This window comes from Eptesicus fuscus, chromosome 6, assembly GCF_027574615.1.
Source record: "Eptesicus fuscus isolate TK198812 chromosome 6, DD_ASM_mEF_20220401, whole genome shotgun sequence".
Classification (NCBI taxonomy): domain Eukaryota; kingdom Metazoa; phylum Chordata; class Mammalia; order Chiroptera; family Vespertilionidae; genus Eptesicus; species Eptesicus fuscus.
In genome coordinates this window covers 25,049,845-25,065,073 of record NC_072478.1, presented here as the reverse complement: position 1 = coordinate 25,065,073, position 15,229 = coordinate 25,049,845, and the positions used below count along the sequence as shown (strand labels likewise).

Below are 15,229 nucleotides of genomic sequence, written 5' to 3'. Positions count from 1 at the left end.
ATTGTGATGTTAAGAACAGAAATTCACTTTTATCATGTGCCCACTGGATATCACAGGAACAACACTAGAAAAATTATATGCATCATGCCATTTAATCACACATCTGTCCTACAATGTAAGGAATATTTAATACTCTCATTGTGGAGGTAAAGTATCTGTAGCTGAGGGAGATTAAATAACTTTGTCAAGGTCACAGAGATGTAACATGGTAGATCAAATTCTGTTCCAGGAAGTCTGACTCACATCCTATTTCTAAATCACAGGTCTGTACTGTACTTTGAAAGAGTTATATGTAAAAAATAATTATAATGAAAGAATAGATTAATAATGATAATAATAATTATACCTTAGAAAGATCTTACTGTAATTAAAGGCATTGTATTACCTGGTAAAAATGGTAATAGCAGAAACCACATTTATAAACACAATAAGGCACATAAGAGAGTTAACTGTGACATAAACATAAAGCATCAGGTCACAGAACTAAGGTTGTTTGAGCTGAAAACACATGTTTTAATCACTATTATGAAATGCAAGTAATATGGAGATTGTCAAAGTAAGCGCCTTAAACATCTTTAGTTAATTTGGAAGGCTGGTATGAAAGAAAAGAATTGGTTTATGTCCATAGATTTCAGTAAGTGAATTAGAACCAGTGAGTTGAAGATAAAAGAGAAAGACTTCCGCTAACTTAAAGTCTGCATGTTTACATCATTTAAAATAAAATAGGGTAACCACTTAAATGAGTGAATGACTGGCATTGGAATGACTACTAGATCATGAACGATGCCCACACAGAGGGGGACTGAAAGGTGATGACCAGCTGAGATGCCATTTGGCTGTTTACTGAATGTTGCTTTTTCCTCCTTTAGAATACACACCAGCTGCATGGAAGCTGAAAACCACACAGAAGCATCACAATTCCTGCTCCTGGGTCTCTCAGATGATCCTAACCTGCAGCCCGTCCTCTGTGGAGTGTTCCTGTCCATGTACCTGTTCACTGTGCTTGGAAACCTGCTCATCATTGTGGCCATCATCTCTGACTCCCACCTCCACACCCCAATGTATTTCTTTCTCTCCAACCTGTCCCTTGTTGACATCTGTTTCACCTCCACCACGGTCCCAAAGATGCTGGTGAATGTCCAGGCACAAAGGAAAACCATCTCCTACATCGGGTGCCTCACTCAGGTGTATTTTACTATGATATTTTCTGGAATGGACCACTGCCTCCTGACTGTGATGGCCTATGACCGGTATGTGGCCATCTGCCACCCCCTGTACTACATGGTCATCATGAACCCACGCTTCTGTGGCACTCTGGTTCTGATATCTTGGCTCATCATTGTCTCGGTCTCCCTGCTTCATATTCTACTGATGAGGAGGCTGACCTTCTGTGTCGGCACTGAAATCCCACATTTCTTCTGTGAACTGACTCAGACCCTCAAGGTGGCCTGCTCTGACACCTTCATCAATAGCATCATCTTGAATGTGGCTACTGCCCTTCTGGGTGTGATTCCTGTCACAGGAATTCTGTTTTCTTACTCTAGGATTGTTGCCGCTTTAATGAGAATGTCCTCTGCAGGAGGGAAATATAAAGCATTTTCCACCTGTGGGTCTCACCTGGCTGTGGTCTCCTTGTTCTATGGGACAGGCCTGGGGGTCCACCTCAGTTCTGCTCTGACCCATTCTTCCCTACAAAACTCAATTGCCTCAGTCATGTACACTGTGGTCACCCCCATGCTGAACCCCTTCATCTACAGCCTGAGGAACAAGGATGTGAAGGGGTCCCTGAGAAGGCTCCTCAACCTAGGAGCACCTTGTCTGTGATGGATCTCTGGCCTCAGAACTAAGGGTATATTGAGGGCCCCAAAGATAAATGTTGCAAATTTAATATCTGGTTCTTTTTCATTCCTCTAAGACAGACTTGATTTCTTCTGTTTCCAAACATGTGTGATTTTGCTTTTGTTTGTTTTTGTATTAGTTTTTCTCAGAAATTTCTTTTTTTACTTTTCTTCCTTATATGCAGTCTATGGTGTTCCATGTTTGGTCAGCATTCCTGCAGCTATTCTTAAGATTTCTCATTTGAAATTTAAAGCACTTATCTTATCAAGTGCTGACTTAATTTCCCCAAAAGTTGTCCCTATATGTTGCTGATCTTCACCTTAATTGGGTTGTATCCTTTTTTTCCCCAAATAAAATTATATGAAAATCCTACAGTAATCAGAACAGCATGATAATGCTATCAGGACTCTTTAGTTTCTTCACACGAATGATTCAATTTCATCTTAAATACATTTTTTTGAGATATTTTCTCTCATTCACTTTACTTTTCAAACGAAGAGACAGAATTGAAGTTGGACTACAACCTGGAAAGCTTACTTTACTATCCTACCTTTCACAGGAACTGTAAAGTGATTTTCAAGTTGAGTATGAATCTAGATTTGAAGGATGGTTTCTTTAGATATCATAGAGGAATTTACTGCCTCAAAAACTGAGAAGTGTCATTTTTTGTGTGTGATCCTTTCTTCCTTTCCTTTTTTATTTTACTTATATTTCCCATTATTGCAATGTTGATATACACCTTCTAAGATCCAAAGCCATGTAATAATGAGTAAAATATAATGAGTTGTTTTCTCAAGTGATTTAGTTATTTTCTGGAACTCTGTGGGGATGCCTCAGGAAGAATAGTTACACATTTGTGTAACGTATTTAGAACTTAATTCTTTTGGGGGGAAGAATCTTGACAGAATTGATTCTGCAAGGAAGCATGGAGGAGTACATGCTGGTAACATTCCTTGCATATTCTCTGCCATCCTCTCACCAATTTCCATTGCATGACTGGCAACATCCAGTACCAGCTGGACCCTACTTTGCCCAATATGTGGTAGCAGAAGTGACAGGGAATTATGTCCCATCAGAGACAGCTCTTGATGGAGAGGTGTAGAGTACAGCATGTCCTTCATCCTTTATCTGGAATAATGCTGAGGTTTATGTTTTTTACCATTTTCTGGAATTTCCCCTGGAGATGAAATCTCTGTTTATTCACAATGGTCGGTGCCATAATGCAAGCTTCATTCGATATAAATTCTTTTGTGTATCAGTTTCCCTCTCTTACATCCATGTTCCTAACACCTTCCAATAGTGTTTGAACATTAACCCTTGGCTCATCACCTGCTTTTGTATGAACAAAAATCAACACAGGGGTAATATGTGATGTATTAAGATAATATGATGATATTAATTAGGGACTTTGGAGAAAAAATAGAAACGAATTATTTGGGACATAGTAAGGTTTGTACAATTACTCAAAAGGCATTTTTTTTATAGAGGAAAGACTTATTTGAGCTGACTTTAATTAATCTTGTTTTCATTACGTTTAATCCAATGTGTATTTATTGTCTACTCGGCATACTGAGGAAGAAGCCAGAGAGATACAGATGATGCACTGTGTAGTGTTGAGCATAAGAATATTGGTGTGTAGCAGATCCTGTTCAAACACAAGTTTTGAACTCACATTGAATAATTCCAGGAAAAACTCTTTAAAATTTATGTTTTAATATTTTTATTGAAATAGTAGAGGCCTGATGCATGAAATTTGTGCATGCGTAGGGTCTGTAGGCCTGGTCCGCAATCAGGGCCAATTAGGGCCATCAGGCTGCCAGTCAGGGCCTTCCTTCCAGCTGCTAGCCAGGGCCTTTTCTGGCTACCCCCTGGGGCCTCCCATCATCCTGCACCACCCCCTGGTGGTCAGCACACATCATAGTGAGTGCTCGAACTCCCAGTCTCCTGGTTGAACTCCTGAGGGGACACTTGGCATATTCACCTTTTATTATATAGACTAGTGGCCCTGTGCATTAACTTCATGCACATTAAAAGGGAATTAATTAGAGGACATATTTTAATATTGCTATTTGCCCTTTCTCTATAATAGAAGTGTCAGAGATGAAAGAAAATTATTAAAATGTATATGAAAATCTTCCTCCTGTCAGAGTCTGGGGCATGCCACGGGACCCAGAGTCAAGTACCCACCCACCTGCGTGTGCCTCAAAATTGCGCAAGACCCAGCTCCAGCCAGCCCCACCCCCATTGGGTGATATCCAGACCTGGCCAGCCTCACCTCCATCAAGCCCCACTGGGCGGTTGGCACAGCCTCACGTTCCCTGTCTTGGCGCTGGGTGGGGGACGCAGCCTCAGGTCCCCCAGCCGAGTGCTGCGAGAGGAGGCACAGCCTCAGGTCCCCGTCAAGCCCCGCTTGGCAGGGGGTGCAGCCTCAGGTTTCCCTGTGCACCCTCAGGTCCCCCGGCCTGGTGCTGGGCAAAGGATGCGGCCTGAGGTCCCCCAGCCTGGAACTGGGGTGAGGGGTGTGCCTTGAGGTCCCCCATCAAGCCCTGCTGGGTGGGGGCGTGGCCTGAGATTCCCCATCAAGCCCCTTCAGGTGGGGGACACAGCCTGAGGTCCCCTGGCTGGGTTCCAGGTAGGGGGTGAGGCCTCAGGTCCCCTGGCCTGGGGCAAAGGGCACGGCCTGATGTCCCCCATCAAGCCCCGCTGGGTGGGGTGTGTGGCCTGAGGTGCCCCAGCCCAACGCTGGGGCAGGGAGCGCTGCCTGAGGTCCCCAGTCAAGCCCCGCTGGGCTGGGGATACAGCCTCAGGTCCCCTGTCCTGGCCCAGCACCACACAGCCTAGGTCCCTGCTGATTGCTCATTATGGGAACCCCGCCTCCACTGTGGGCACAGCCATCTTGTGACGGTGTGATGATGTGATGGTTAATTTTTGAATATTACCTCTTTATCACATAGGATAGTTAACACACATAAAATTCACCTATTGATGTAATAAGTTTGATTATCTTAGTAAATTTCTAGTGTTATGTATTTGTTAACAAAATCCAGTTTTACAATATTTTTATCACCTCAAAAATATCTTTTTGCCCACTTACAGTTAATTACCACTTCCCCTTTTGCATAGGAAACCCCTGATCACTTTATGTCTTTATACATTTGTGTTTTCTACATATTTCATATAAATTGAATCATAAAATATATGGCCTTTTGTATCTGGCTTCTTCTATTTGGTGTATTTTTCTTTCCGAAATTTTTTCCTTCCTAGTTTGTTTTTTTAAAATATATTTTATTGATTTTTTACAGAGAGGAAGAGAGAGGGACAGAGAGCTAGAAACATCAACGAGAGAGAAACATCGACCAGCTGCCCCCTGCACACACCCTACTGGGGATGTGCCTGTAACAAAGGCACATCCCCATGACCGGAATCGAACCCGGGACCACTGAGTCCGCAGGCCGACGCTCTATCCACTGAGCCAAACTGGTTTCGGCAGGTGTATGTTTTATAGGGTTATTTATGTAGAAGTATGTATCAATATTTTATTCCTTTTAATTGCAGAATAGGCTCCTATTCAATATTTATACCACAGTTTGCTTATCCATTTACAGCTGATGAACAGTTAGCTATTTCCAGTTTGGAGATGTTAATAATGCTGCTGTGAACATTTGTGCACATTTCATTGTCCTGATACACCTTTTCATTTGTTTGGGGTAGATACCTTGGACAGCAATTACTAGGTCATAGTGAAATTGATGTCTAATTTTTAAAGAAACCGCCAAGTTTCTTTTTAAAGTAGTTACATCAGTTTTATATTCCCACAATGAATTCATGAAGGTTTCATATTTTCCACATCTTCACCAACACTTAGTATTCATGAAAAACTGCTAATAGGAGAATATGCTTGAGTATTAAATAAAAAAATTAGAAGAAATTTAATTGCGAAATATGTTAGGTAACATTCAAGAGACATTCAAGAGTATGACAATAAGGAAGCTATATGGAACTTTGGCTGAGTTACTAGAAATCGGTTAGATACATAGATGGATATCAGATCATTGTGGTCATTATAATCTTTTCATTTGTTTATACAGCAAATGACATTATTGCTTCTATTCCAGCACTAAGGCCTTCTTCTCCATGCAAAGACTCTCTTGACTAGAGGTTGCTGTTGTAGGTTCATTCTGTCTGAACCTGAGGAAATCCAGGGTGTTCCCCTCACTCCATTTTTATCTGCATTTTCTTTTTCTTGAATCTTCTCAGTCATGGTAGATCACTAGTTTTCATCCAGGAGTGGTTTTGCTTTTCAAAACAATATAGCACACATTTGCGTATCAGTTGTGACCTTAAGACCACCTACGTAGCAGATGTTATGGATTGTCCCACTGACCCTCTTCTTATTAGTGCACCTCATTCACTGTCTTCCATCACAAAAGACTAATAGAAATCATAGAAGAAGTCCTCCCAAAAATACAAAAAAAAGTTAACCAAAATAAAAGCAAAATAATAAAATATAAATAAATTGGAGCACATCCAACTAAAAAGCTTCTGCACAATAATGGACGCCATCAACCGAATGAATAGGCAAACTAACAGAACAGGAGAAAATATTTGCAAATCATATATCTTATGAGGGGTTATTATCCAAAATGTGTTAAAATCTCACACAAATCAATAGCATAATTCAAACAATCAAATTTAAAAATGGGCAAAGAATCTGAATAGACATTTTTCTGAAGATGACGTACAGATGGACAAGAGGTACATGAAAATGTGATCGGTTCAAAATGGCAGCAGAGTAGGTGCAAGGTACATTCTCCTCCACCCAGGACCAAACTGGAATTACAACTAAAATATAAAACGATCAACATGAATAACCAATTGAAGACTAGCTGCACAAAAATCTTATTACCAACAATATACAAAACAAACTATATCCAGACTGGTAAAGAAGTGTGGAGACATGAAAATGCCTGTCCTCACACTCCTGGGCAGAGGCTGAGGTTCTGGAGGGATATCCCAGCTGCAAAGGTTTCTGCTGAAGATCATGGGGATCTCAATCCCATGCCAGGCTCTGCAGCCCAGAGAACCAGAGCCAGGAAGAGGTGCCCACATAACAAGTGGCTGTGAAAATCTGCAGGGATTCTGTATGCTAGCAAGAAATGAGAGTTTCACAGATGCCCTCTTAAAGGGCCAATCCATAAAATCACATTCATAGACATTCACCCTGGTATATGAAGAAGGGAGAGCAGATTGGAGTAGAGTCATATGAGGAGAGACTGGGGTTTGTGGCTCAGGAATAGAATTAATGGGATAGCAGCTGGGACCCCTGTACTGAGTCACTCTCCTACATTGTACACACCATCTGTCTAGGGTGCAGCATGCCCATCCATGTGTGGGCAAAAGCAATAGCCTGTATCCCCTGGACTCATTGTTATCCCACCCTGTGGAGGTCACACCCTGCTGAGGTGTCATCTACTGAGGGCTGGAGTAATAGGTCTGGGCAGAAACCCAAGGTGTCAGTGACTGAGTTGTGTGGCTTCGGGGGTGGGACAATACCCCACACTTTCCCACAGACCTGAATTGCACCTTCACTGCATGGGACATCCACTAGCCCCCCCTAATACTCAGCGGCCCCAACCTTCTGAGCTTGAGCTTCTGACAAAATCTGACATAGATTGAGTTGTGTGACTCTAGGATGGGGGCTATATTTTTCCTGGCAAGCCAAACCAGTGCAGAACCTTCCATTTACATGGCAAAATTTTGGTCTGTGTGAGCATGATTAGCTTTGCTAATCTTACCTTGATGACTCCATGAGACTCCATCTCACCACCAAGGTCTGTGGGCATTCATCAAGAGACTAGTCCTGGTATACCCTGGGACTTTTGTTGAGTGGCCTCAGACTGAGCACTAGCACCTAGTTAGACCTGCATCAATCTGGTGCACACTACTTGTTCCTACCTGGTGACTAACTGAGTACCTACTTCATGCCACTCAAGTATTGCCAAAGGCTCTTTCAGTGACTGAGCCTAACAGGGAGCTGGACATGTGCCTGCTGGGGTCATTCTCAGCATTTAGAAAGGTTCAGGAATCTGTAGAAGGGCTATGAGTAAATTAATAAAGAGATTAGACATGAAATATAAATATGGAATACATGGGGGAGCCAGGGAAGGCTTAGCTGTAGTAACAAAGTTCTATCTTCAAATCTCTGGACCCAGGGCTTTTTGTTCACACACTAGAGGTCTGGTGCATGAAATTTTTGCACTCTGGGGGCTCCCTCACCCTGGCCTGCACTCTCTCATAGTCTGGGAGCCTTTGGGGGATGTCTGACTGATGGCTTAGGCCTGTCCACTATGGGGAGCGGGCCTAAGCCATTGGTCAGACATCGTGAGTGGTACCGCAGAGGCAAGAGAAGCTCCTGCCATCACTGCTGCACTCACCAGCCATGAGCTTTTGGCTGAGCAGTGCTCCCCTGTGGGAGCACACTGAACACCAGCCGTCAGCTCCTGCATTGAGCGTCTGCCCCCTGGTGGTCAGTGCATGTCATAGCAACTGGTTGTATCACTGTTGGGCCAAAACCTGCTCTCTGACAAGCCATGAGGAGTCCCAGATTGTGAGAGGGTGCAGACCAGGCCAAGGGACCCCACCAGTGCAGAATTGGGGCCAGGGAGGGAAGCAGAAGGTTGGCCAGCTATGGAGGGATTGTGGGAGGGCTCCAGGTCATATCTGGCCCATCTCGCTCAATCCTGATTAGCCAGATCCCAACAGCTAGGTAACCTACTGGTTGGAGCATCTGTCCCGTGGTGGCCAGTGCATAGTGACTAGTTGGCCAGTTGACTGTCTGGTCCCCCTGGTGGTCAGTGCACGACATAGCAAGCGGTTAAGTAGCCTTAGCATATCATTATCATATTACACTTCGATTGGTTGAATGGCTGACCCTACGACTGGACACTTAGCATATTAGGCTTTTATTTTATAGGATTTTTGCCTTAAAGCAAAGCAAACACACATATCAAAGGTAAAGTTTGGTAAACAGTAAATTATCAGGTTGGGGGAATTACCCTCGGCTGTTCAGCTGTTAGGCCAGCAGCAGGTAATAACATGTAGATTTTCAGGTTTGGGAATATACTTTTAGCTATTCCAGCAGGCAATAATATGTATCTTCAGCCCTGCTGAATCTTCAAGGTCCACCCACCTTTTGATGAACTTCTTGCATTTATGACCTGCTGAAATTAGCCCCCAACATGTGCTCTGACTGGAAATTGAACCAGTGACATCTTGGTGAATGGGCCGATGCTCAACCACACCAGCTGGGTGCCAGATGGATTTTTTAAATATATTCAGAGCATTTTACCCAAAAGCAACCTAACATACATTCTTTTCAAGTGCATATGTAACATTTTCTAGAATAGACCACATATTACACACAAAACAAGTCTCAATAAATTTAATAAGATGAAATCACATCAAGCATCTTCTCTGTCCATATGGTATGAAACTAGAAACCAATTTAAAAAAGAAAACACTGAAAAACAAATGGAGATGTGGAGGCTAAATCACATGTTATCAAACAGTGAATGGATTAACAATGAGATACGGGGAGAAATTGAAAGATACCTTGAAACAAATGAAAATGAGAACACAACAACCCAAAATCTATGGGACCCAGCAAAAGCAGTCCTAAGAGGAATTTCATAGCAGGCCTACCTGAAGCAAAAATAAAAATTTCAAATATACAATATAACTTTACACTTAAAGGTACCAGAAAAAGAACATCAAACAAAAAATCCCAAAATGAATAGAAGAAAGAAAATAACCAAGATCACAGTAAAAATAAATGAAATGGGGTCTAAAAAACAAACAAACAAACAAAAAACCAACAATACAAAAAAAAAATCAATGTAACCCAAAACTGGTTCTTTGAAAAGATAAAGATTGACAATCTTTAACCAGACTCATCAAGAAAAGAAAAGTGGACTCAGATAAAGAAAGTCAGAAATGAAAGACAAGAAGTAACAACTGACTCCAGGGAACTACAGGAGATAATAAGATAATATTACAAACAACTATATGGCAACAAATTAAACAATCTGGATGATATGGATAAATTCCTAGAAACATACCATCTTAAAATCCAATACCCATCTATGTTATAAACTCTCAGCAAAGTGAAATAGCGGGAACATACCTCAACACAATAAAGGCTATATATGACAAAACTAGAGCCAACCTTATACCCAACAGGCAAAAACTAAAAGTGTTTCCCTGAAGATGAGGAAGAAGACAGGGATGTCCACTTTCACCAGTCTTATCAGCATAGTACTGGAAGTCCTAGCCACAGCAATCAGACATGTAGAAGAAATAAAAGACATCTGAATTGGAAAGGAAAATGTAAAACTGTCATTATTTGCTCAAGACATGATACTGTATATAGAGAAACCTAAGGATTCCACCAAAAACACTACTAGAACTGATAAATAAATGCAGTAAATTAGAAGGGGGAAAATAAATATCCAGAAATCAGTTGCATTTTTATATATCAACAATGAACTATTAGAAAGGAAAACAATCTGATTTACAATTGCATAGAAAAATCCCTAGGAATAAATTTAACCAAGGATATAAAAGACCTCTACTCAGAAAATTATGAGATACTTAAGAAAGAAATTGAAGAAGATACAAATAAATGGAAGCATATACTGTGTTTTGGGTAGGAAGAATTAACATTATTAAAATGTCCAAATTAGCCAAAGCAATGTATAAATTCAACATCATTCCTATCAAAATACCAATGGCATAGTTCACAGAACTAGAACAAGTATTTCCAAAATATATATGGAAGAACAAAAGACCCCAAATGGAGCAATCTTGATAAAGAAGAACAAAGTTAAAGTAATCATGCTACCTGATATAACATTATACTGCAAGGCTATAGTAATCAAAACAGCATGATACTGGTATAAAAACAGACATAAAGGTCAATGAAAAGAATAAAGAGCCCAGACCACAGAGAAAAATGGCGACGGAATAGAGTCGGGTTTGGAGTCTGTTCCTGGGGCGGAGAGTCGGAGCAGCAGAGGCTCGCAGAGGGAGTGTATGTGGGCAAGCCAAGGGACAGCTAAACTCCAGGAGAATGAGGGGGAGTGCTGGGCGGGCTTGCTGGGCGCCTGGCCATCTTGCAAGGAAAGGAGGATTTTAGTGGAAACCTGACTTTCTGCGACAACTGCAAACACTGAACTGCTGGGAGCACCAGACCACCGGTCCCCTATCAGCGCAAACATTCGGATTCAAAGAAACTCTTCACTGCACCACGGAAAGGTCAGATTTCTTCTGAAATAAGCTGCGGTTTCTAATCCCCGCGGTGGGTGAGGGAAGCGCTGGGTGAGGGAAGCGCGGCAGCCGCAGGACCGGCAGGAGCCGGGAGGTCTGTGCCTAGAAAAATCAGCGGCAGTTGGAACTGCCTTGATCCGTGAATGAGGAGGGGGGTCTTCTGAGCTGCTAACAGAAGTGACCTCTTGAAAGCAACTCATTTTAATCTGACGAGGAGGGTCAGACTAAGAATTTTTAAAGGAGTGCAGGCTCCTTAGTCTGGTGCACAGACCCACGGTCCGCACACCTGGGCTCTTTCCGACTCTGATTGCTAAGCCCAATACAGAGGTAAACCCAGGTGGAGGGGCCCTGAAAGACTGCAGGGGGAAGGTGTTTTTTCAGAACCTGGGGACCAGAGCTGCGTGTGACCATCAGAGAGGCAGCTCTGAGGCACACACCTCCACAAGCTCTGAGGCGCACACCTCCACAAACATGTAGTGAGTGCCATAGAGGGGGGAAAAAAAAAAAAGAGCTAGAGAGGCCCGGAAGTCAATTCAGAAACACTGCCACCCAGGGGCTGAAACGCTAATTGTCTCTGGTGTAATCAAAAATAAATACGAGAAATTAAGACATGGCTGGCTTAAAAAGCAGGACTGGCTTCCAACACTGAGGAGCCCTGGAATGAAGCTGAACTGAAATACCGCCCAGACTGGGAAAAAGGCGTACCAAACAGAATAATAGAGGAAGTGAATGACAGCCGCTACTGCACATTTTAGTCTTCCTATTTTTTAATTTTCAATTCTTTTTTCAATTTTTTAAATTTTTTATTCTCATATTTTTTATTTTCATTTTTTTGAATCTTTTACTTAAGAAACTAATTTTTTTTCTTTTTCCTCACTCGATTTTCACCTTTTTAATTATTACATTTTTATTTTCAATCAACACTATTATTACTATTATTTTACTTTTTTTTTTAATGTCATTTGATTTTCTCTTTCTTTTATTTTTGGATTAGTGTCCTACATTCGATTTGCATCTTTCCCTTACAATCGCTTTACCCTATCTCAAAGCTAACATTATGCCATCACTCTCCTCCTAACCTTTCCCCTTTTGGTCCCCAGTTTATCTTAACCCTTTCTGGCTTTAGATTTTCCCTACTTTTTCAGTTTACTCCCTGCTAAAACTTCACCCTACTTATATATCTAATTCCCAACCCCCTGCTCCAAATCCATACAAACCTCTCTCTACGCTACCTTAAAAAAATTATTTTTCTCTCGGGCCTTTGGTTGTTGTTTCCTTGAATGTTGATTAGATTGAATTTTTATGCTTTTTTATGAGATTGTTTAGATTATTCTTTTTGTTGGTTTGGTTGGTTCTTTTGTTTGCTTTGTTTTTGTTTGTTTTTTACTTTTGTTTTCCCTTGCCTCACTTGATATTAGCTGCTGTTGCAGTTTGTATTAATCTCCAGGCTCGTGTTGCTGGAATTTGCTAGGAATAGTGGTTGTTCTAGTGGATTTTACTCCCCATATATATAGTTTGTTCCCCTTTTCTCTCTTAGTATCATTCTTGTCTCTCTTACTTTTTTTTCTTTTCTTCTTCTTTTCTGTTATTTCTTTTTCTTTTCTTTCTTTCTGCTCTTTTCCCAAGTTCAGATTCACACTCTTTGTTTTTTTTTTTCTTTTTTTCGTTGTTGTTCTTTCTTTTTACTCTCCCTCTTCCACTCCTATTCCCTAATTTGTCTTTCTCTGGTGGTTACCTTTATTGGAGGTTATTAATATCGTGAATACAATTCTGTTCAGTGCCTTGTCTGTTGTGCCTGGTTGTGTTGTATTTTATACCTTTAAATCAACGCCAGAGAGAGAAATCTATATAACCAGACATCTGGAGAAGAGAGACCATGAGGAGACAAAGAAACAGCCCCCACAGGAAAGAGAAGCAGGCATCACCAGAAAAGGAAGTAAACGATTTAGAGGCAAACAACCTATCAGAGAAAGAATTCAGAGAAATGGTCATAAAGTGGCTGAAAAGGATGGAAGACAAATTCGACAATATGAGTAAGAACCAAGAAGAAATGAAGAAGAACCAAGAAGAAATGAAAAATGACATCGCTGCTGTAAAGAACTCAATAGAAAGCATCAAGAGTAGACTAGATGCAGCAGAGGACCGCATAAGTGAGCTAGAAGACAAGATGGAAAAAAATACCCAATTACAACAGCTTCTAGAAACAAAAATTAGAAAGATTGAGGAGAGCGTAAGGGAACTTCGGGACAATACAAAACAAAACAACATCAGGATAATAGGGGTGCCAGAAGGAAAGGAAACCGAGCAAGGAATAGAAAACCTGTTTGAAGAAATAATAACAGAAAACTTCCCTGATATAGGGAAGAAAAAACCCACACAAATCCAAGAAGCTCACAGAGTTCCAAGCAAAATGAACCCCAAAAGACCGACGCCAAGGCACATTATAGTTAACTTGGCAAACACCAACGACAAAGTAAGAATCTTACAAGCGGCCAGAGAGAGACAGACAGTTACATACAAAGGAACCCCCATCAGACTAGCAACTGATTTCTCAACAGAAACTCATCAGGCCAGAAGGGAATGGAATGAAATATACCAAGTCATGCAAAGGAAGGGTCTAAATCCAAGAATACTGTACCCAGCAAGGCTATCAATCAAAATTGAAGGTGAAATCAGGAGCTTCACAGACAAAAAAGGACTAAGGGAGTTTATCACCACAAAACCAGCAATGAAAGAAATGCTAAAGGGTCTGCTGTAAAAAAAAAAAAAAAAAGAAAGAAATAGGAAGCAAAGAAGGTACACAGGAGTATAGAATAAAAATGGCGTCAAATAAGTACCTATCAATAATAACTTTAAATGTAAATGGATTGAATGCCCCAATCAAAAGACACAGGGTAACAGACTGGATAAGAAAACAAAACGCAGATATCTGCTGTCTACAGGAAACCCACCTCAAAAAAAAGGATGCATACAGACTGAGAGTAAAGGGATGGAAAAAGGTTTTCCAGGCAAATGGAAATGAAAAAAAAGCTGGGGTTGCAATACTTATATCTGACAAATTAGATCTCAAAGTGAAGGACATAACAAGAGATAATGAAGGCCACTTCATAATACTAAAGGGAGAAATCCAACAAGAAGAAATAACTCTGGTAAACATATATGCACCCAATACAGGAGCACCAAGATACATTAAAAAACTCCTGGAAGATATCAAAGGAGAGATTGACAGTAATACAATCATAGTAGGAGACTTCAATACCCCACTATCACCATTGGACAAATCCTCTAAACAAAAAATCAGCAAAGAAACATCAATCCTAAATGACTCACTAGAACAGATGGAATTAATCGACATCTTCAGAACATTTCACCCCAAAGCCACAGAATATACATTCTTCTCAAGTGCACATGGGTCATTTTCAAAGATAGACCATATGTTAGGACATAGGCAAAGTCTCTCCAAATTCAAGAAGATAGAAATCATATCAAGTATCTTCTCAGATCACAGTGGCATAAAACTGGAAATCAACTACAATAAAAACAACCCAAAGAAATCAAACACTTGGAGACTAAACAGCATGCTATTAAACCATGACTGGGTTACCAAAGACATCAAGGAAGAAATAAAAAACATCATGGCAACAAACGACAATGAAAACACAACAATCCAAAATCTATGGGACACAATGAAAGCAGTCCTGAGAGGGAAGTTCATAGCTCTACAAGCCTACTTCAAAAAACAAGAAACAATGGTATTAAATTACCTAACCCAACAACTCAAAGAGTTAGAGAGAGAGCAACAAGATAAGCCCAGTGTAAGCAGAAGGAAAGAAATAATAAAGATCAGAGCGGAGATAAACGACATAGAGACCAAAGAAACAATACAAAAGATCAACAAAACCAAGAGCTGGTTCTTTGAAAGGATAAACAAGATTGATGGACCTCTAGCCAGGCTCACCAAGAAGCAAAGAGAGAGGACCCAAATAAACAAAATCAGAAATGAAAGAGGTGAAATAACAACAGACCCCGACGAAATACAAAGGGTTGTTACAAAATACTACGAACA

General features: G+C 40.9%; 1 protein-coding gene across 1 annotated transcript; it reads left to right on the top strand.

Annotated features, from left to right (window-relative positions):
• The first annotated feature begins 885 nt into the window (after positions 1 to 885).
• LOC129149302 (olfactory receptor 7D4-like) lies at positions 886 to 1,824 on the top strand. Its single transcript, XM_054716899.1, has one exon. It carries the CDS (start codon positions 886 to 888, stop codon positions 1,822 to 1,824), a length of 939 nt encoding a protein of 312 aa, XP_054572874.1.
• Positions 1,825 to 15,229: the final 13,405 nt, after the last annotated feature.

Excerpts from the sequence above, each read along its gene's own strand:
- LOC129149302 (XM_054716899.1), top strand. The coding sequence starts at position 886 with ATGGAAGCTGAAAACCACACAGAAGCATCACAATTCCTGCTCCTGGGT.